This window comes from Struthio camelus, chromosome 1, assembly GCF_040807025.1.
Source record: "Struthio camelus isolate bStrCam1 chromosome 1, bStrCam1.hap1, whole genome shotgun sequence".
Lineage (NCBI taxonomy): Eukaryota > Metazoa > Chordata > Aves > Struthioniformes > Struthionidae > Struthio > Struthio camelus.
In genome coordinates, this window is record NC_090942.1 from 181,267,233 (window position 1) to 181,288,200 (window position 20,968).

The following is a 20,968-nucleotide window of genomic DNA, read 5'->3' on the forward strand; positions in this document are numbered from 1 at the left end:
GTGCCTTGCAGAGGCTGTCACTGTTAGCTGGATCAGCGTACGCAACAGTGTACAGGTAAATGATGACACGCGGCCAATGTCACTGTGACCCGATTGTGACCCCCCCCGGCCCCTTGGTGACAGAGGGCCAGCCGCGCCTCCCCAAGGCCAGTGCGCAACGCTGTGCAGTGGTGTCTGGTCGTCCTCCCTGGTGGGCACGGTGGGTCGTCTTGTACTGAGGTACCGCAGGTACCCCAGGGCGCTGACGATGTCTTGTGCCTGGGAGCGAAGGTCAAAGCACTGCTCAGAACTGGGGGAAGTAGCTGCTTACGTCCCCGACCTGCTTTTGTCTGAGGACTTGAAGCAGGAGAACCGTTGCGTTCAGAACTTCCACGGAGTGCTGCTCTTTGCGGATGTGTCAGGTGGGTCAAAGCGTTATGAAGGGCGGGCACTGAGGAGGAGTCACCGACCCGAGCCGTTGGGACTTAGCGGGCCTTTTGGAGCCCTGGTCGTCCCGCCTGTGGTAGAGAAGGGGTCAAAGGAGATGTCGTTTGCTGCTGAGGTCTTCCGCTTTGGGGAAGTAGCGCTCGGACGTAGCCGAGGTCACAGCCCGGGGGCGGTCTTTGCTGCCAGCCGCACTGCGGCCTGCTTGTGGTCACCCGTCTGCTCAGAGCAGTGTGCGTAGGGAGCTCTGAGGCTGCCGGAGCAGCAGCTTGGGCCCGCGCTGTTGACTGCAGTGCTCTCTCCGGAGCTTTGGGGAGGTGTGAGGTGGGCCAGGCTCTGGCTCATGGAGGCCTGGGAGAGGAGGCCTGGCTGCCTTGCCTCACCCTTGTTAGTCTTTGTCAGGGCAAACTTGGAGGAGCAGCTGCTGCGCAGAGGAGCTGGCTTGCCAGGTGCTGCGTTAGTTGGCAAAGGCCTCCCGGGCTTTCTAGCTAAGGGTGTTGCCTGGCTGTAGGCAAGAGGGGAGGCAGCCGGGGGACGTGCTGGAGGGTGGCAGCCAAGTGCAGGAGCTAGGCGTAACGGGTAGGTGTGAGCATGGGGAAGGCGCCCGTCAGCGAGCGCTCAGAAGCGCGGGTGGAATTAGAGGGCTGTGCCCGCTGTCAGGGGCGCGCCCGGGTTCTCCCGGAGCGTGGTTCTCTTGGCTGGCTGAAAGCGACGTGGAAAGTGCCAGGTCCTTCGGCCCCGTGGACGCGTCCTGATTTCTTTGTGCCTGTGTGTCCCTGTTGCAGGTTTCACTGCTCTGACAGAGAAATTCAGCCAGAGCATCAGCAGAGAGCGGGGTGCGGATGAGGTCACGCAAACCCTCAATCGCTACATGGGTGACATTTTGGAGGGTAAGTGCCGTTCTGCAGGACTGTGTGGGATTGGGCCACGACGAGAGAGAGGTGCTGGGCAGCCTGCTGCTGCTGCTGCTGCCGCCTCCTCCTTGCGCGGGCTGGAGGTTCCCATGGGGCTGAGAGCAGCCGAGAGCAGCTGGGCTCTTCTGGCAGGTGCTTTCTGCTCCCCACGAAGACTAAGGAGGTGCCCGCTTTCTCAGCACCCACCCTTGGCCTTGTGGAGTGACCGCTGTTCAGTGATGGAGGAAGATTTTGCTGGTGTTGGGGCGCAGGGGGGAGCGGGTGCATCTAGCCAGTGTTAGTGCCCAAATGAGCCGGGGATGGGGGCGCTGACCAAAGTGTGCATTACTTTCCCTGGGGCCTTGTCACAGGGCACAGTAGCGTAGGTCCCAGGGCTGTGGTCCCTGTGAGCAGTGCAGCTGCTACGTTTGCTAAGTTGTGCCCCCAAAGCACCGCTGCTCTTGTGCTGCTGTCTGAGCAGAGCGGCTTGTCCTGCGGCCTTCCTGAAGAAGGCCTAGCTGCAACTCTTGTTGTGCTTTTTTTTTTCGCTCCGCAGAGCTGCTGGCTTTTGGTGGAGACATCTTGAAGTTTGCAGGTACGTGTGCGTAAAAGAGACGTGGCCTCGTCTGCTGCAGCTGCAGACGAGTGCTAGGGGAGAGGGGAGACAGAGCCGCGAGCTGGCAGAGCCCCGAGGGGTGGCTCTGCTGGCACGCAGGTGCCCAGGGGGAGCTGCCGTCCCGGGCCCTGGCGGCGTGGCTGCAGTTGTAGCTGGCGGGGCAGAGGGGGAGGTGTGCCTGTGGCCAGGGTGCTGTAGTTGAGGAGGATGCCTTCACCCAAACGCGTTTTCCCTGGCACGCCTGCTGGCTTCCGCTGCCCCGGCAGGTGGGTGCAGGTCAGGGAGCGTCAGGTGTCACGAGAGCCGTCCCTGTCCCCTTGCTTTCCCCAGGGGATGCTGTGCTGGTGCTGTGGAGAGCAAAGCACACGCAGCTGAGGGACACCATCAGCCTGGTGCTGCAGTGTAGCCAGCAAATCCAGGAGAAGTACAGGATCCGTGAGACGGACGTGGGTCTGAAGCTCCGACTGAAGATAGGTACGGGGAGTGCCGGATTAGGCTGCTGCGCGTTCTCAGGCAGGCGTTCACGAGCTGCCTGCATGCAAAGTGAGCCGGTGGCCGGCCAACGTGCCGGTGTGGGGCCCCTGATGAGGACCCCCTCCCCGGCCATGATCAGTCCTGAATCCATAAAGTGGGTGCTTCGCCTGCACTCGAAGCAGTTGAGCGGGAAGAGCCCGGCTCCAGGGCTGAGCTTCAAAGTTGGCCTGGGAGGAGCTGAGCTGTGGCGGGCTGTGGAGGTAAAAATGCTCTCTGCATCAGTTGTGCTTGTCTCTCACCAGGGATCTCTGCAGGGCATATGTCCCTCCTGACTGTTGGAGACAAAAAGCAGCAGCACTTCCTGATCCTTGGCCAGGCCGTGGGTGAAGTGTGGCAGGCCCAAAACCTTGCCAATGCAAGTGACGTGATCCTGTCACCCAGCTGCTGGGAGCTCTGTAACCAGAACAAGATCAAGACCAAGAGACTTAAAGGCCAAAGCGCTGTGAAGGTGGGTGGGATGGCCTCTGGAGCAATTCTGAGGGCCTGGCCGTGGCCGTGGCTGCGAGGGAGGAAGGTGCGAGGAGGGCGAGGAGACGCGCGTGGAGGGAGTTCTAGGTGTCGACGTAGGTGGGGAGCAGTAGCTGTTGGGGAGCAGTTTTGTCTCCGGGTTGTCTCTGGATTCTGCTGGGTGGCTTTGAAGAGGGGGTCAGGAGGCGCTGGAAGAGCCTGCCTCAACGGGTACTGTCCTCTGTGGGTGCTGGAGCTGTCCTCGACGCGTTTTTGTACTGTGTGCCTTTAGGTTACAGGCATGGAACGGATGTCTCTGTCGGAACGCGAAGACATCTTCTCCAAGTTTACCCGAGCCCAGCTGAACTACAGTTCTCCTGAGGCGTCAGGTGAGGCCCATCTTCATGATGTTCTGTGGCTGCCCAGAAAGGTGGGGGCGGGCTTGTTCAGGGGCCAGCGAGGAACGCCCTCTGCCCTCTCCCCCTTGCAGTTAGCATTTGTGCCTTTGGCCCTGGTGCGCTTCAGCGGAGGCACTCGCTGCTTCCCCCTCCTTCCAGGGGCCTGCTCTGGCTGAGCACCTGCAGGAGGAAGAAACGTGCAACTGGAGGAGACTTTCTCTCCCTGAGTTCCAGTGCCAGCCCCTGCTTTCCAACTGCTTTTCCCTAGGCAGGCTCGTAGTGCCAGCCTGCCAGTCACCGCCTGGATTTTCCTTCCCTAGGCATCCTGAGGCCTGCTGTTACCCTGGCCCCTCGGCATGCTCTGGGGAAGCTGCTGCGGAAGTACGTCCCCGCATCTGTTCTGAGGAAGGTATGGCCACAGCTGCCGGGAGCTGTGTTTTTTTTTTTGCCCCGAGGGGAGGATTTATTCCTTCCGCGGAGAGCGCGGGCTGCTGCCCACCCCACGTGTGGGCTCTTGCTTGGTGTTTGCTGGAGGCAGTCAGCTCTCGGGGAGAGCTGGCTGCTGAAGGTGTCCCGCTCTCGTCTTCCAGATTGATGACAGGCAGCCCCCGGACTACTTGTCCGAGCTACGGCCGGTCACCTGCCTCTTTGTCAAGCTGCAGTTTGCTGCCGATGTCAACTTAACGCAGATCTGCAAGGCTATCCAGGACAGCAGCGTGATGATGTTGGAGATCATCCGGCCTCACAAGGGCGAGATCAACAAAATCTCCATGTTTGATAAAGTGAGTGTGGGGGAGGAGCCCACCCCGCAAAAGCGTGGGCAGCAAACGAGAGGGCAGTGGCTCTCTCGCTCTACTGAGCAGTGGGGAAAGGAGAAGCAGCTCTGCCTCGGCGCTGGGATCAGCACCCTCTGGCTGGGGGTTGCCCTGAAGCTCTGCTGCTCTCGGCAGAGGCTCGACTCGCACGGCATGAGCCGTTTGCCGTAGGCGTTGTCACAAGCTGTGCTGCCCCTGTCCTTGGCAGGGCTGCACGTTCCTGTGTGTGTTTGGACTCCCTGGAGAGAAGCTGCCCGACGAAAGCGTTCACGCCTTGGAAAGCGCTCTTAAAATCTCCAAGGCGTGCTCCTCGAGGCCTAGGAAAATCGAGTGAGTGGGGAGGCGCGTTGCCCGGGACTGCGCGGGGGAAGGAGGGAGGGATGGTTTCTCAGCGAGACGTGCCCTCTAGCTTGGCCTCCTCTGTCCCTGGGAGGAAGGAGACAGTGCCCTGAGAGGTGCCCTTCTTCCCCGCGCCGAGGAGACGTGCTGTGGCCGGCTGGAGTCAGGGACTTTCCGCCCGTCCCAGCTGTGAGGCCTTAGGGGAAGGGCTGAAAACTGCCTGGCTGCTCTCGGGAGCCCCTTTCACCTGGGGGCGTTACGCTGCGGAGCTCTGCAGGTCCCCGAGGTCTGCCCTGCCAGGGCGGGAGGTGGTGCGAGGGGAGCTGGGTGAAGGGGTGAAGGTAGGCGGGCAGGCAGGCCTGTGCGCGGGTGCTGCTGAACGCCTGTTGCTCTCCGTGTGTGTCAGGGCCGTGTCTGTCGGGGTTACCAGCGGGACGGTGTTCTGCGGAGTCGTAGGCCATCGCGTGAGGCACGAATACACAGGTACGAGGTGTTTGGCTGAGGAGTGGGTGGCTGGGCTGGGTCTGTTCAGCCGGAGCAGTGTGCCAAAGGAAGAGGCAGAGCGGCAGGGAACAGCCTGTTGCCCGTACGTGCTGGGCTGGGACGAGGCCTTGGCCTGTGGCCTGTGGCCTGTGGCCTGTGGCCTGTGGGGAACGAGGGAGGCAGGGCGGGCGCCACTGCGGTGCGGGGGACCGGGCTCAGAGCCTTGTTGTTCCTGTTGGTTGTGCTGCCAACGGTTTGGGGCTTGCCTGTGCTGGAGGCGATGCAGCCGTTGGCGGTGAAGGGTGGAGCGGGTTGGTTTCATAGGTACGTGAATGCGTGCTCTCTCTCTGTGGCAGTCATTGGCCAGAAGGTGAATCTGGCAGCCCGGCTGATGGAGCACTACCCTGGGCTGGTGTCCTGTGACGCAGCGACGTACGCAGCCTCTAGGCTGCCCCGATGGTGCTTCAAGGAGCTGCCGGAGGCAAAGATGAAGGGGGTTGTCGATCCTGGCCCCGTGTATCAATACCTGGGGGTGTCGGCGAAGTCGTGAGTGTCCTGTTTGAGCGGGCTGGTTGGGGGCAGGGTGGCACACAGGGTCCAGTCTTGGTCCGCCAAGAGGAGTTGTGCAGAGCTGGCCCCCGCCCACACCTCCCATCGCTGGGGCTGAGAAGATGGAAAGGCAGAGCACGGGTATGCTTTTGGCCTGCCTACGCTGGTGCCTCCTGCTGTAAGGAGACTGGGAGTGATGCCGGAGGGGTGGAGAAGGCTTTTAGGTGTCCGTAGGCACAGAGGGGCCTTGCAGCCCCTGCCCAAACGGCTTCCAGCTGTGCTTTCTGCCCTGTGCTTGCTCCATTGCGCGCAAGACTAACGCAGTGGCAATTCTGCCCCAGGGAGGCGTTCTCCCAGCTGCTTCCGAGCATGAGGCTCCCAGAAAGCTTTTGGTCAGGCCAGGACTCAGTTCCTGAGTGCCTCCTGGTGAAAGTTCAGGTGTTCCCCCGGGCCAGGGTTTGGCATCCTCTTTGGAGGACGTTTGGAAGGTTGACGTTGCCGTCCCCTTGCAACTTCAGAAAAACTCAAGCCCAAGGTGCCTGGTGCTTGGCGCCTTGGCCCAAGAAGTGACCCTTGTCGTCCTGTTGCACGTCGTGGCTTGCAGTGTTTTTTCTTGCCCGTCTTTGCCTTGACAGCAGCTGTTGCAGGGCCCCGCTTCTAGAAAGCGCTGCCTGTGAGCACAGGCCGGGGGACCAGAGACTTGTTTGGCTTGTCCTGCGGGGTGCAGCAGTGTGCTAGCCAGCGGCACTGCCTGGCTTCTTGCTCATGTCTCTGCTTCCTTGGGCTTTGGCCTGTGGCGCTCGAGTCTTGATGCTGTCTGGTGTCCCCCTGTGGCCGTTGGGCTTCTTCCTGGCTGCAGCTTTGCTAGTGCTCGTTTGGTGTTTGCGCTCTCTGCTGGGCCAGTGGGAGCGTGGGCAGGATTTGCTCCGGCTCAAAAGAAGAGCGGGCACCCGGGAGCGCGTACCCTCAGCTCCAGCTCCACGCGTGGCTCTACGTCCTCCAGCTTCTGCCTACTTAATTGGCTCTTGTTTTTCTCTTCCCGCTGCTAGCGTGTTTGGCATGGATGTTATGAAGGAGAGGTCCGGCTATTCCCCGTTGCTCGGTAGGTGGAGAACGCCTTGGTCTGCCGAAGGCCGATTTGTTGCCGTCGGTACCTGTTAGTTCCGCTCTGGGAACGGAGAAGCTTTTGCGAGGGATGGTGTTGCCCGGCGTGGCCCTAAGGGTTCGGTGCATACCTTGGCTCCTAGCTGGTTCCTGTCTTTGGGGTTGGGCCGCAGCTAGAGGTGGGAAGCAGGGTGAGGCGTGCACCGGGTGCTCCCTGCTGTGCTGCATAGCTAGCGTGGCGGGACCTTTCCAGTGTGCAGTTGCTCACAGCCTCAGGGCTAAAGCGATGCCCATATTTGGGATCGGGGAGGAGATTTCCTTGGGTCTGACTGACCCGCTGCGGCGGCGAGAGAGAAGGGTGCCGACGGCTGTTTGCTTTCCAGCTCGCTGCAACAGCTCGCTTTCTTGTTTGCCTTCCCAGGTCGGGAGGAGGAGATTGCCCTCTTTGAAAGCTACTTGAAAGCCTACGTGGATAAGAAAGCAAGCCACATCATGGCGTTTGAGGGCGTAACGGGCTCTGGAAAGAGCCATTTACTTACGGAGCTTGCCTCTTTAGGCCAGGCTGCTGGGCTCAGGTGAGTGTTGCTGACCGGGACCTGCGGAACACTTTCGCTGCCCAGCCGCTGATGTCCGTGGGCTACTGGAGCCCCTCTGCCCGGGTGCGTGGCCCTTGGACTGCAGCATCCCTGCAAGGCCTGCAGGAGCTGCTGCTGAGGAGCAGCTGCGTGCTCTCCTGCTCCCTCCTGAGGGAGCTAGAGGTGGCTCCTGGAGCCACTGCTGTTGAGCTTCCTTCTTTGGGCCAGGCACCAAGCAAGGTAGAGCCCGAGCTCAGTCAGGGCTTTGGCCGTAGCCCCAGAGCCAAGAGAAGAAACCCAAGTGGCCCTAGATTCCGCCTCTCCCCTAGAGCTTAGTGCGAGAAGCCTGCGGCTGCTTGGGTCCCTCTCTGAATCTCAGTGCCTTTTGCTTCTGCATGGCAGGGTAGTGGCTGTGGAAGTGCTGGAGCTCAACCTGAAGCAGGTCTACTCTGCCATGCGCATGGTGCTGGCTGTGGCCATGGGCCTGCAGGCCTGTAAATCGTGCAGTGCCAGACAGCTCGTCCTGCAGGAAAAGCTCCAAGGGCTGGTGGAAGAGAGCAGCTACTGCCTCCTCAACGTGCCTTTCGTCGTTAAGGTGAGAGCGAGAGGCCTCTGTGGCCGTGGCGAAGGCCTGCTTGTGAGCCGTCCTGTGGCTGTTGTGGTTGGGACACTGTGGCTGGGGAGTGGGCTTAGCTCCCTGGTGGGAGCAGCAGGAGGGTAGCACAGGCTGTGCTTCTGTTTGTGGGTCCAAAGAGGGGGGCGAGGGGGCCGAGGGGGCCCCTTGTTAGGGGTGAGTGCAGGTGCCAGGCTGCTGCAGGCAGTTCCTGGGGCCTTGCTCAGCAGCCTGGAAAGGGCATTGCAGAGAGGCTTTGAGAGGGGGCTGATGAGCTGGTGCTGAGTTCACTGGTGCGGGAGCAGCCTGCTCCCTCGCGCGATTGCCATGGCGAGGGAAGAAGCTCTTCTCCCGCCTCATCCCTCCCTGCAAGAGCTCTGCCAGAGACCCTCAGCAGAGGGCCTCCGTTGTAGGCTCCCGGTGACGTCCGCGCTGCGTCTCCTCTCCACTGTGTGGGGGAGAGGTAAGATGCTGAGGGCAACAGAGGCGTTTTGCTCGCTTGGACTTGCGTGGTGGGCAGGTGTGCTGAACCGCCCTGAAAGGCTGTTGCTCTGTGACTCTGCTTTTCCGGCCAGTTTCCCCTGTCGGAGAAGGTGTCCAAGATGAGCGACGCTCAAAGGACAATGGAACTGGAGTTGGTTTTTGAGAAAGTGCTACAGAAGGTGAGCCGTTCTCCCCATCCTGGGTCAGAGAAGGAAAGCAAGGCCGCAGGCTGAGGGCTCTGCAGGAGAGCGGTGGGAGCTGGTGGGAGGACAATGTACCGGGGTCATTGCCCTGCAGAGGCTGAACTCCCCGTGCCATGTCCCCTGATAACTTTCCTCCTGTGAAGTTGGAGGGCATGTGCTCAGGGGGAGGAGGAACGGTGTCTTTCCGTGCCACCGTGCCCGAGAGACCTTAAGAGTCTCGGAGCACGGAAGAGCGGGTGAGATTCTGAACGAAGAGGTAGCTGGGGAGAGGAGAGCGACTTCTGCGCGTCCTCTGTGTGGGGAGAGGCCGGCCAAAGTTTGCCCTGTGGAGGATGCTTGAGAATCCCTCAGAATCCACCCAGACCAACGTGTTTGTTTCAGCTCGTTGAAGACGAACTTGTCCTGTTTGTCATCGACAACGCGCACTACATCGACTCTGCCTCCTGGGCTGTTATGTCGCGCGCGCTCAGAGATGTCCCGCTCTTTGTGGTCATGGGCTTTGCTCCCGCTCGCTCTAGAAGACAGAGGCTCTGCGAAGCTGCAGCAGACATCATGAAGTTGCAGCAAACGACCCACGTTCATCTGGGAGAGCTGAAAGCTTCAGCTGTTGTGCAGAAAGCCTGCCGGGAGCTGGGAGTTGTCAGCGTGCCCAGGGACCTAGAGACGTAAGTCCCAGGCGGGGCCTCGGAGCTCTTCCCGAGGGGTTGACCCTCTGCAGAGAGAGGGCAGGAGGGAACGAACATGGTGGGGCAGTGGGGGCGATTTGCTGGGGCCGAGGCTCTCACTGGTGCTGGGGAGGATCTAGGCTGTTGGGGCCAGGAGAGACGAGGCTGGCAGCTCTGTGCCTTGGGCACTGTCCGCGACTCTTTTCCGGCGCGTTCCAGCAAGCGCTGTATCTTCCGGGCAGCTCAGATGCCAAAGGCAGTGGGAGTGCTGGCCTGTTCAAAAGGGAGGTGTAGCTGTGGCAAAGATGCTGGTCTGAAGCGTGTCCCACCTTGCTTTGCCTGTGTCAGTCCCTGCTGGATCTGCTCCTTTCCAGGTTCCTGATGCAGAGAAGCTGCGGGATCCCATATTACTGCGAGGAACTGCTGAGCGACCTTAAGCGCCACGACATGCTCTTGTTCCACCTGCTGCGGAAGGGCGAGAAAACGGAGGACAAGTGGGAGAGCCTCTTCAGTAAGCACCTTTGTGGCTGACGGCCTGGCTGCTGCGGCCCATCTTCCAGAGCACGTTGTTGCCCTGGGCTTCCCCTGTGAAGCTGGCACAGGCTGGTGTTGCAGCAGTAGAGGCCTTGGCCTGGCTCAGGCGTGGGCTCCTGCATGCCTTGCTGCTGGGATAGCCTAAGCACAGGCTGGGGAGTTTGGGTGGCTTTGTGAGGCGAAGCAATGCGGACGGGGCAGAAAATTGCAAAGGAGGGGAAGAGACGCTCCCTGGCACTAAGCTCAGCCCTGGTATTGTCTGGAGGCAGCATGAACGGGGGCGGTTATTGTGGAGCAGTGCGGAGAGTGGCGTGGCTGCAGTGTGCCTTGGGTGCAGCCGCGCGGTGGATTTATGCTGCCACGGACCGCAGGGCCCAGCTGCTGTGAGACCTGCTCGGGGGATGAATGCTAAAGGGTGGAAGATGGAGGGCAAGCGGGAGGTCACGGCCTGAATCGTCTCCCTTTTTGAAAATCGCTTTACGCTGCTCTCTTGCTCCGCTCAGCTTCTGTAACGGAGGCTTCCCCTGCCGCAGCCTCCTGGAGCTCCAGCGCGGGGAAGGACCGCAGGGTGTGCACCATCAGACCTGACGTGAACCTGCAGAGCATCGTGCTTCCCTCCACCTTGAAAGGTGAGGGGCCGAGCCCCGCTGCGGCGGCTGGCGGCTGCACGGAGGTTCTTTCCCGGGGCGTGGGCTAGAGAGAGGCTGCGCGTCTGCGTGCTGCAGAGTTACCCCTCTCAGCTCTGGGGCTCTGCTGGGAAGGTGGCTCTGGTCCCGCTGGTTCTTCCCATTTCTCGGGGTGCTGGATGGGAGGCTGGGAATGAGCTTCCCTGCCCTCTAGCTGTGACCTTGCGCAGTGAGCCTGGCAGAAACGTTCCCCAAGGAACATGTGTTTCTCCTTTTCCCGGTCCTTGCTTCCTGTGCTTGCAGGAGGAGCAGAGCCGTGTTGGAGATACGTGCCCTGGGTTGCGACTGCCCAAGGGGTTTGTTCCCTAGGAAAGAAGGCTACAAATGTAGCGTCTGGTGTGGTGAAGCTAAGGCAGCCTCGGCAGCCTCAGGCTTGGGAGAGGGCAAGAGAGAGACCTGTGGCTTGTTTTTGACAGGGATTGCGCTGGCTGAGGTGGACAGCATGAAGCCCTCGGAGCGGATGGTCTTGAAGTGCGCAGCCGTCATCGGGCCGACGTTTACCACCGAGCTGCTGTTACGCCTCCTTCCCAGGTGGACCAGGACCAAGATGAACAAGGCGTTGAATGTCCTGGTGAGAGGCAACGTCTTGAAGTGGCTGAATGCTGGGAAGGTGCCAGAAGGCAGCAGTGTTCCCGCCGAGGGGTCCGCCACCTCTCTGGAGGAAGAGAGCGGTAAGTGGTGATAATGCGCCCCCGGGAGCGTGGTAGGCTCCTGCTGCTCCCAGCTGTGTGGCTGGCGGGGCTCGCCAGGGCACGCTGCACTGCCCCCTCCGGTGGTGTGTAATGCCCAGGGCCGGCCTTGCTTCTGCTGCCAGCAGCCTCGGCAGCTGCTTGCGGGGGTGCGGCTGAAGGCTGTGCGTTGGGAGGGAGAGCAGGGCGGGAGCCTGTTGCGCAGGCTGTGCTGGTGTCGGCAAGGCAAACGGGTCCCTTTCACCCTAGCGCTGCGAGGCTCCGAGTGCAGGAGCGCTGGTTTCCTGCCAAGGATCCACGCCAAGGCCTGTCTTTCGTCCCCCGGCTGTGGCCCCAGCTGTGGCTGATGTGAAGGCCCGTTGCCTTTCAGGTGCCCAGAAGCGGTGCTTGGGCGAGACCGAGAAGACGGCGAGGCTGCAGTCTGGCGTCCTGACCTTCTGCGCCCCGCTGCTGCGGGAGGCTGCCTACGAGCTGTGGCCCAAGGGACAGAGGGTGGCCATGCACCGCAAGTGCGCGGCCTTCCTGGAGAGGCAAGCGCACAAGTGCCAGTGCTGCGGCGGAGGGGACTTTGTGGCCTTCCACCGCTTGGCCCTCGGCAGCGCCCAGGAGGCAGAGAGCTGGGACGACCGCGCCAGCGAACGCTACTCGTCCAGCTGGGAGGCCTGGCTGCTCAGACAGGAGGAGCTGAAGAGGGATGAGCTCCGTGCCGCTCCGGGTATGCTAGCTGCCGTGCTTTGGAGCCTGGGCCCTCCACACTGTGCTTGCGCAATTAATGGAAGCGCTCCTCTGTCTCAAGCGCCGTCCGCAGAAGCGTTTTGCTGGAGCCTAGGGATGCTGTCAGCGCAGGGGAGAGGCTTCCCTAAGACTAGCTTAGTCCTCCACTGAGGCCAGCTGCACCAGCAGAGCCATGCTGTGGGCACAGCGTAGAGCCTCTCTGCCCCGGAACGCCCTCCTGCATTTCCCCGGAATGACCGGAGAGCAGCCCATGTCCTTGCAGTGACAAGAGCCTTGCGGTGCACCCCCCGGCCCCGCAGGCTGAGGCGCCTTTCCTGGTGGGTGTGCTACGCTTGCCCAAAACATAACAGCCCTGCCGGGAAGGCAGCTCTCGGGGGAAGGGGCCAGGAAGAGAGCTGCCGTCGGTCCCTTTGACTCTGCTCTCCTCCCCTTTCTGATCGAGCGTGGCAAGATGCAGCTCTTCCCGCGTGTGAGGTGAGGAAGCGTTTAACTCGTGCTTTGTTTCCAGGTACTGCAAAAGCTCTGCAGAAAGAGAAGAGCTTCCTGGAGGAGACTTTTCGGTGAGGAGAGGAGGTTTTGGTTATGTTGGGAAGTCAGCGGGCCCAGGGTCTGCAGAGGGGGCAAGTGGAGTTTGCAGTTGTGCCTGCTGGCTGTGACTCTAGCTCAGGAAAGAGCTGGCCTGCAGGGTGGGAGCTGGGATGGGGTGGCCCTGGAGATGAGCCTCTTGGAGGAAGCCAGTGGGATCAGGGTGACCCAGTGGGGGCAGGGTGGAGCCAGCCCTGCCTTCCTAGCTGTGGGAGAGCAAAGTTGCGAGGTGTGCAGGGGCAAAGCAGCCAGCGGGAGCAGGGGGGCTGCTGGAAGGTGACAGAAAGGCCTGCTTGACTTTCTCCCTGGGGCAAAGAGCAGCGTTGCTCCAGCGCAGGGTCAGCAAAGGCACCAACAGCATCGCGTCCTCGTGGATCTTGTTACCGCTAAAGCCAAAGGAAGAGTTTGCTAGGGCTTGAAAGGGGCGATGTTGCTCCTCGTCCCCGTTTTGCCCTGCCTGGCCCCGCTCGCCTTGGGCTCCGGGGCTCCGGAGCGTGAGAAGACTGCTCAGTGCGCGCGGGTTGACGTCGCTGCAGTGGAAGATGTGCACAGGGCCTTGCTTGTGCTGCGCTAGAATATGCTGTTGGTCTAGGCAGACGGAGCGGTATAGGTGATGCTAGCGTGTGTCGTCTTTCTGCGCGATCTTGTCTCTGAGTAGAGCGGCAGAGCAGTTTCTGGCCAGGACGGAACGCGTACCTACGGTGCCCAGCAAGACCAAAGGGACGCCCGGTGCCGCGTGTGCCTGTGAATGCAGGGCCATTGTGGATTTGGTGCTTGTGCCGCTGGCTCACCACCACATGGCAATGGGCAACGATGCCAGAGCCCTTTATTACCTGCTGGAGTGCGCGGCTGCCTACTTGCACGTCTCCGACAACTACCTGGTGAGTCGCCCTGCTTGCCGGAGCCCACTGCACAAGGAGGCCTCTCAGTTGCCTTGTCCTGGGCAAGCCGATTTTGCCATTGCACTAGGACGTGCCTCTGTGGGGACTTGGGGCTGAACCGCTGGCGTCAGAGCCGGCCTTCTCCCCCTGTTTGCTTCTCCTGGGGCAAGGGAGGCAGGGCAGAGAAGCAGGACCTTTGCACAAGGCGCACGCGCCAGGAGGTGGTGCGAAGGAGCACTCGTGCCCGTGGGCTGTGTTAGGGTGGGCATCGCCAGGGGCAGATGTGTGCCCTCCTCAGAGAGCTGCTGGAGGCAACTGGGAACGATGGGGCTGGATGCAGGCTCTGCACCGACGCTCACCTGCTCTCTGTGTGCTTGTTCCAAGGCCTTTATGAACCTGAAGAAAGCAGAGGTTGTGAGGAGCTCAGCGGCTGAGAAAGCCGATGTGCTTCCCTGCTTTGAAGAAGCCACCTTCCTGAGCCTGAAAGGGGAGGTAAAGTGCCAGGGAGGTTCTGAGGGCTCTCCTGGTGGGTGGAGTTGGACGCTTTTGTTGGGGGGTGGCGGCGGCGGCGATAGGCCTGGCGTTTTGAGGCACGGCCGCTACCAGCGGCCTTTCCTGTGAGCGCTTCAGCCTCCGGCCAAAAGCGGTCGAGGCCCTCGGCCTTGGTTCAGGCAGAGCCTGGAAATGTGGTGCGTGCTCAGTCGGAGCCCTTTGGGACTGTCTGAAGAAGCCTTTCTCCTGTGCAGGTCTGCTACAACATGGGCTGCATGGACCTGGCAAAGAAGACGCTCAGCAAGGCATTGAGCCTGCTGAAGAGAAAATTCCCCCTCACCTCAGCTGGCGTCGTCTTCCAGTTTCTGCTGGAGAAGTCAGAGCGTGCCTCCCACAGGAAGAACAGAGAGTCCTCCCTTCATCAAGAGGCAGGGTAAGAAGCCGAAGGGAAAGAGGAGGGAAGGAAGAGGCGTTTCCTGCGTGGTCCCGGGCACCTAGGCCCACACCTGCCTAGGCTTAAGCCCAGACTTTCCCTGAGCATAGGCGTTAGCACGGGGAAAGCTGCTGAGGGACCTGGAGGCTCCTGGGTGGGGGAGCGGGCACGTGTTGGCTTGTGGGGGGGGGTGGTGGGGGTGAGAGCAGAGAGATGTTCCCAGGGAGCACAGGCTGCAGAGGGGAAGGGAGCCGGCAGGGAGGAGCAGGACGTGGGCAGGGAGGGGTAAGTGGAGGGGAGGTGTGAGAACGAGGAAGCTCAGGGGTTGCAGCCAGGTGCAAGGCTGCCGTAGAACAAGCCTTTTCCTCGCGGTGCCCAGCTTTGCTTCGCCCTCCCTGGGCTGTAGTGCCAACCCGTTCCTGCTAGCAGCCATCTTTCCCTGGGGGTGCTTCTTGGCTCTGCCGCTTCCATGCCTGCAGCCCGGCCTGCATCAGCTGCCGCCCTGCTGGGAGCAGGTGCAGCTGCCTCCTCTGTCGCCCTGCTTCCCCTGGCCCTGCCTGACCTGGCACTGTGTAGCTAGTGGCTGTGGCCCAGCAGTTTCTCTTGTGTGGCAGGAGGGAGAGGCTGCCCTGGCTGTTCCGGCAGAGCCACTGCCTTTCCTTGCTGCGGCAGCTCTTCAGCCTGGAGGGCACTTCCAGCGGCCGGAGGCTCTCGCGCCTGGCAGCGCTCATGAAGGTCAACACGGCCGAGGAGTCTGAGGATGCGAGTCACGTGAGTGCCTCCTCTCTGCGGCAGCAGACGCGTTTCTGACATAGCTCCTTTCCCCTGGCCCGCCTAGAGTACCAGCAGGGTCTGCCCGGGGCGGCAAGAAGAGGCCAAACGCGACGGAGTGGTACCCGTCCCTGAACTTTGCTTTACAAACTTCCAGCAGACGTGCGTTGCTGCTCTTCTTGGTAGTCGCTCTCATGGCGTTTGTTTCGCCGTTGTAAGCGTTGGGCTGGTTGTGGCTTGAAGGCAGCACCCCGCTGGGGCCCTCGTCTCGCCGCGGCTGCAGTTAGCAGCGGCAGTCCTAAGAACCGTTTGTCGTAGGGGTGAGAGCCCTGAGAGCAGAAGAGAAGAGAGCACCTGGCCGTTGGGTTTATGCCCTGAGCCGTCTAGGCCAGAGAGTCACCCTGGCGACATTCAGTCTTGTACAGTCTCCTGTCTGGACTGTTTTAGATCCTGTTGTCCTACATGGAATATGCGCGGTGCTGCCAGGACCTGGGCTGCCAGGAAGAGTGGCTGCAGTACGGGCGGGCGGCCATCCAGCTTAGCTCTGACGACGAGCTCTTTGGAGGAGGGGTATTAAAGGCTGCCAAATTTGCCCAGGCCCTGAGCCACCTGAACCTCAGCCTGGGGAATCTGCCCCTCTCTATCGACGTAGGTACGTACTGCCCCCGCTGCCTGCGAGAAGGCATCTCCGCCAAGGGAGCCTGTGCGAGCCTGCTGGTTTTCTTGGCAGGCTATCGCGCCAAGAGCCTGTGCATGGAGCTGGAGAGGCCCGACCTGGACTGCGAGGTCCTCGCCACGCTCTTTGCGGCGCTCTTTCTGCAGATGAGGTAATGCTGCTGCGGGACAGACTGCTGGTTGCGCAGGGTCAGGGGGCCACCTGAGATCCTTCTTGTGTCATTCTCTGCGCGCAGCAAAGAGGGCTGCTTGGTTTCTTATTGGATACTCGCTGGCCGTATGGACGCTGGTAAATTAAACAATGCCAAGGGCCGTGGCTGGCTGTTTGGGAGCGTGAGTGTGTGCTGTGAAACTGCTGGAACAGTTGCTGGCTCGGTTCTGGCCCTTGCCAGGTAGCGCTTGCCCCAGGCAATTCCCAGGCCTGGTTTAGGAGCGAGCCTAGCGCAGGGAGGCGCTCGTTGTGTTTGGGGCGCTAGCCACGTTTGGTTGGGTGGACGCGGGCCTTTCCACGCCACGCGGCACCGGTGCCCGAGACGGCAGTCGTCCAGGGGGAGGTCTCGAGAGGAGCAGTTTCTGAAGCAAACGCGTTGTCTGGGCGAGTGCGGAGGGCAGTGGGGAGCTGTGCGTGCTCTTTGGCCTGCTTTTCCTGACAAAGACTTGGATGGAAAGGGGAGTAGCTCTGCTCCTGGGCCAATGGGAAAGCACTGGCTGCATGGGAAGGATGCCTGAGTTTTGCTCCGGGCCTTGCCGTTTGGGCCGGGGTCACTGCAGCCTTTCTCCGGAGACTTGTTGCCAAAAGATGAACAACTGTCTGCTGGAGAAACTCTGATGGCCTTGCCAGAAAGAGCAGCGCAGGGAGAGCGGGATGATGGGAAGGGGAGCGGGCAGCGTCCGGAGGTGGTGACTGGGCTCCCACCCCACGGAGAGGCTCCATGGCGGCTCGCTGTGCTCCTCCGCAGGTACCCAGAATGTGAGGAAGTGCTGCGCAGGCTCGAGAAGCAGGTGGCTGCAGAGCACAGCATCATTGGGCAGGCATACTTCTTCTCCTGCTGCTTAGACCTGTTGCTTTACGCTGGTAAGTGCTCAGTGAGGAGGGCCCCAGAGAGCCAGGAGGCTTGCAAAGATGCTTTTTCTCCTGCTACAACACGGGCGCCAGAGCCTCCAGCCATGCTTTCACTTCCTGGGCCGAGTCCTGGGCTATTTGGCTCTGGGTGTGTCTTTGTCTGTCTTTCCTGCCTGCCCTGTCTTTGTTTGCATGTTCTACACGTGATCCCAGAGTGATTTCAAAATGCTTGCAATTTCCCTCTTTGCTTCCCGCGTTTTGAGATTCCCCTTTCTGAAACCTCTTCCCAGGCTCGCTCTGCTCTGGCTCCTGGGGAAGCGGGCGGGCATAGCAGTGCTGGGATGTGCCTGACCAGGAGGCATCTAACAGCCTACGCTCCGGAGTGGCTGTCGCTTGCTGGTCAATGGCAGCGTGTCTCTGCCAGCGCTCGAAAGCTGCTGAAGAAAAGGGAATAGCTATCTGTGTGGCGCTTGACTAGCCCTGAGGAGCTAGGCTAGAACTCCAGCCCTTGCCTTGTTCCTGTTTGGTTTTTGCTTGCTCTCTGAGTGGTTTACCTGCCCAGAAATTCTCCAGCTGTGCTTCAGCTTTGTCCTGCTACGAATGCCCGAGGGAAAACAAGGCAGCGGAGGGCGGCACTGCTTCTCTGCGATGCATTTGTATTACAGGCTGGGAGTACAAGTCATTTGAAGAGTGCAGGAGCTTCGTTGAGCGGAACGAAGCAAACCGCATCCTCAGCTCGCACAACAGCATCCTGCTTGGACTGTATTCGTCCCTGGCTCTTTGGTAAGTTACAGAGGTGCTTAGACTGGCGACAGGCCCAGGCAGTGGTTCTGGCAGGGGAGGTGGGAGCTCTGGGCCTGTCGTGTCCCCCGTGCCCTGTCCAACAAGGCGGCCGTCGCTGGGGTGTAGAGTACTTGATCAAGTACTCTACAAAACGTGTGTGTGTGTGTGTGTGTGTGTGTGTGTGTGTGTGTGTGTGTGTGTTTCTCTCTGGATGGTGTAGGTTTGGAAGGCTTGGGCAGTGGGCCGACTTCCAGAAGCCCTTTGAAAAGGCCAAGAGGCTGCTGAAGAGAGCTGACGCCTCCGTTTTGGCCACCCAAGCATGCAGCCGGCTCCTGGAGTGCTACACGCTGGTGCTGCGGAACGACCTTGAGCGCAGCTCGGCGAGGGCCCGGGAGAGCCGCAGCAGGGCTCTAAGGGTGAGGGAAGAGGAGGAAGGGGGTGTGCATGCTGTGAGGGGACTCTAGGGAAAGCTGTGTTGCGAGCAGCAGTGGATTGGCAAGGCCGGGGCGAAGGAGCCGTGCTGGGATGGAGCCAGGCTAGAGGCGGAGTGTAGTAGTGGGTTAGAGAGGAACATGGCAAGAGGCTGCTCCCCCATGGGGCGGCAGCAAGAGGTGGTAGAGAAGGCAGTGAGGTGACGGGGGTCTTCCCGGGCACGTGAGGATTCCCTTGTGGGAGTGGGAATGGGAATGGGAATGGCCTGCAAGACAGGAGAAGAGACTTGCACAGCCATGAGCTAGCTAGTGAGCCCTGCTGAAATGCCTGCTGCATGTGAGGGCTTATGGCTCGGGAGAGACTTGTGTGGTATCTCAGCCTTGCTAGCTGCGTGCTCCTTGTGCCTTTGCGGCTGCTTTCCCCTTTGGGGAACAGGTGCAGTCCTCAGTGCCAAGCCATCGCCCAGCTCGATGACTTCTGCTGACGTGCCTCTCCATTGTTCTCTCGGTAGCTTGCGGAAGAGGTTTTTGCTCGGTGCTCTACAAGCCCCGTCTTCTACCCCAGAGCCTACCATCTGAAAGCGTACGTTTTCTGCATGCTGGGTAACAAAGACCAGAGCCTGTGGTGCCTCAGGCAGGGCCTCCAAGCCTGTGAAGTGAACGGCAACCTCCTGGAGAAGACTTGGCTGGAGATGAGCGCTGTAAGTGGATCCTCTTTGCCTCTGAGTTGCTCCCTGGGCAGAGGCTTGGCATGCCCTAGGAGAGGGTGGCGCGGACCGTACTCCGGCAGGTCCACGTAGGGAAAGCCCCCAGCGAGCTTCAGGAGCGTGTGCTGAAAGTCCTTGGCGAGCTGGTAGGGGCTGCTAGCCCTCCTCAGCAGGAGGGCAGTGGCAGCTGCGATGCCCTTCCCTCAGGAGGGGCTGGAAGGACACGCGAGGGAGCAGCACGCGCTGCAGCACGCCGCTCCTTCCCAGCATCTCTGCTGGGCTGAGGAGCGGTGGAGTGGAATCTCTGCCTCTCCCTTGAGCCAGCTCTGGGAGCCAGCCTGAACCTGTGAGGAGGCTTCCTTTGCGTTCCCTCTCCTTGCCCTCCCTGATAGGCTTTTGCAGCACGGCAGATTGGGTGATGGGTGGAAGAAGCTACTGCGAGAGGCCTCGCTTGCCTTCCCGGACCGCTCGGGGGACCTCCCGTTCTTCGCGGCTCTCACTTGGGCTTTTGTTTTCCTCAGGAGCGGTGGTTCACTGGCAAGGGCCCCGTGGGAGACTTGTGGCTGGAGACAGCGCCACGTTTTCCCCAGCTGAAGCAAGCAAAGCCTGAAGTCTGTAGCTCCAGGTACCTGCTGAAGCTGCCAGCACGGCCGAGCGAGGATGCTCTTCCAGGGATTAAATAAAGAAACACTGCCATCATCTCAGCGTTCTGTATGGCATAGTCACAGAGCACAGCAAGAGGACGCTGAAGGCGTGCCATGAGAGTCTCTGGCGTGTGGTTTATTGGGAAAGCTAGGCTGCGGGGAAGCCACCACCCCCGTTGTTAGTGCTCACAAGAGTCGAGGGCTGTAAAGCAGCGCAAGAAATTCTCTCCCCCTCGCCCTAGTGCAGGTCCCTGTGGCGCTGTGTAAGCACTTGAGCCGGCTGCAGGAGGAGCTTGGCCCTGGTGTAGGGCCAAGTGGTTGCTGAGGTGGGGAGGGTGGGAGGGTGTTTTTCTGCAAGCGGGCCTGGTTTGAAGTGTTCCCCAGTCAGAAAAGTCAACAGCACTAGCGGCCTCATCCTGTTCCCCTCTCTGGTTGATGCGGATGAAAGCTCCTTAGTGGAGAATGGATGTACGTGTGTCCATATAGAAGTAGCCAAGAGGGATGCCCCTGTGGGCGAGGGCGCTGCTTGTGCTGGGGTCCCCCCAGCTCCCAGCTGAGCTTGCCTTGGGGAGCAGCCAGCCCTTGCTGCTCACTGACAAGAGAGACCATTGGCCTAGGCGTCCTCACGCTGCTGCGCGCTCTTCCTGAGGAGGCAGAGCAAGCCTGCTCGGTCGGCCTGCATCGTCAGTCTCCCGTACGGGTGACCGCTTTGCCTGCCTCGTGGGAAGGAGGAAGGAGGAAGCGTGTGAGCTGGGCTGGCAAGCAGCGTTCCGAACCTGGGCCTGGCTCGGTGTGTGTGCCTGGCTGTCGCCAGCAGGTTGCAGTTGGGTGTGCTAGGTGCAAGTGACTTGTGCTTGCTTGGGAGACTTTTGTGGGCCCCGAGGCAGCAGGGGGAGCCTTCTGGAGGCAAGAAGAGAGACCATCTTGGTAGCCTGTCTCTGAGTGCTGAGGCAGCAGGAAAGAAGGCAGGCTGGTTTCTGCTGTCAAGTGCTCTGCTGTTTGAGGTCAGCAGCGCAAGGGCACAGGCTCGTCTAAAGCACCTGGTCCCCCAGGCCTGGGAGGGGCTGGTGCTCCCTCGCCTGGTCATTGCCTGAGGGAGAGGCACTGACAGTGCCAGAGGGACACTGGAGGCTGCCTGGGCAAGCAGCCGCTGAGTGTCACCATGTGCCAGGCATGCCAACTCGTGCAGCTGCTCCTCTGCGCGACTGGGGAGAAGGGCAGCTTTGGCGTGCACGGAGCGTGGCCTTGGCTGCTAGCCCTCGTCCCCCGTAGAGCCCGGCTCTCCTCAGTGCTGCTGCTTTGGTGGCAGGGAGAGTTGTGTGGCTCGGGGCAGCGGCTAAGGTGGACGGGGAGCTGCCTTTGCCTAGCCGGAGGCAGGTGCCCTGCGTGAGCCAGGGTGCCCAGCGTGGCTCTGTTTCCCTGGGGCATGCAAGGTTTACAACAGCGTTCTCCCTCGGAGCAGGGACCTGGAGCTGCCTCCTGCTGCAGCTTTTGACTTTGTCTTGCCCTCTCTGATAGGCCGGTGCGCCGTGGTCCTGGCCCAGCCCTGTCCATCTCCTGCCGGCCTCCCCCAGGAGCCGTGCGGATGGAGGTTGGCTGTGTCCCCCGCTCCCGCCCCGGAAAAGCCCCACTTCTTTTTTGCAAAGAAATACAAGTCCTCCGAGCAGCCCTGGAAACGCCCAGCTGCGTGCTGCAGTGGCCGTGCTTTTGGGGAAGCCT

General features: G+C 61.0%; 3 protein-coding genes across 3 annotated transcripts; all 3 read left to right on the forward strand.

The window, feature by feature from the left end:
- Window positions 1-295: 295 nt before the first annotated feature.
- Window positions 296-12,943, forward strand: LOC138064310 (adenylate cyclase type 10-like; the record flags this gene model as incomplete). Its single annotated transcript, XM_068926599.1, has 21 exons — window positions 296-401; window positions 1,209-1,313; window positions 1,873-1,911; window positions 2,263-2,406; window positions 2,709-2,914; window positions 3,691-3,720; window positions 3,902-4,093; window positions 4,335-4,456; window positions 4,872-4,948; window positions 5,305-5,494; window positions 6,547-6,599; window positions 7,023-7,108; window positions 7,622-7,771; window positions 8,365-8,451; window positions 8,857-9,140; window positions 9,515-9,651; window positions 10,178-10,303; window positions 10,777-11,031; window positions 11,420-11,477; window positions 11,649-11,764; window positions 12,906-12,943. Coding segments are annotated over 21 exons (2,601 nt in total), but the record flags the coding sequence as incomplete, so codon positions are not given.
- A 116-nt stretch (window positions 12,944-13,059) lies between these two features.
- On the forward strand, window positions 13,060-16,017 carry LOC138064504 (adenylate cyclase type 10-like). Its single transcript, XM_068927790.1, has 5 exons — window positions 13,060-13,250; window positions 13,635-13,742; window positions 13,997-14,175; window positions 14,790-14,960; window positions 16,014-16,017. The coding sequence occupies exons 1-5, from the start codon at window positions 13,167-13,169 to the stop codon at window positions 16,015-16,017; spliced, it is 546 nt and encodes a 181-aa protein (XP_068783891.1). The 5' UTR covers window positions 13,060-13,166.
- A 432-nt stretch (window positions 16,018-16,449) lies between these two features.
- Window positions 16,450-19,294, forward strand: LOC138064725 (adenylate cyclase type 10-like). The gene is made up of 5 exons (XM_068928849.1): window positions 16,450-16,591; window positions 17,350-17,467; window positions 17,688-17,883; window positions 18,411-18,599; window positions 19,127-19,294. The coding sequence occupies exons 1-5, from the start codon at window positions 16,450-16,452 to the stop codon at window positions 19,286-19,288; spliced, it is 807 nt and encodes a 268-aa protein (XP_068784950.1). The 3' UTR covers window positions 19,289-19,294.
- The last annotated feature ends 1,674 nt before the right edge of the window (window positions 19,295-20,968 follow it).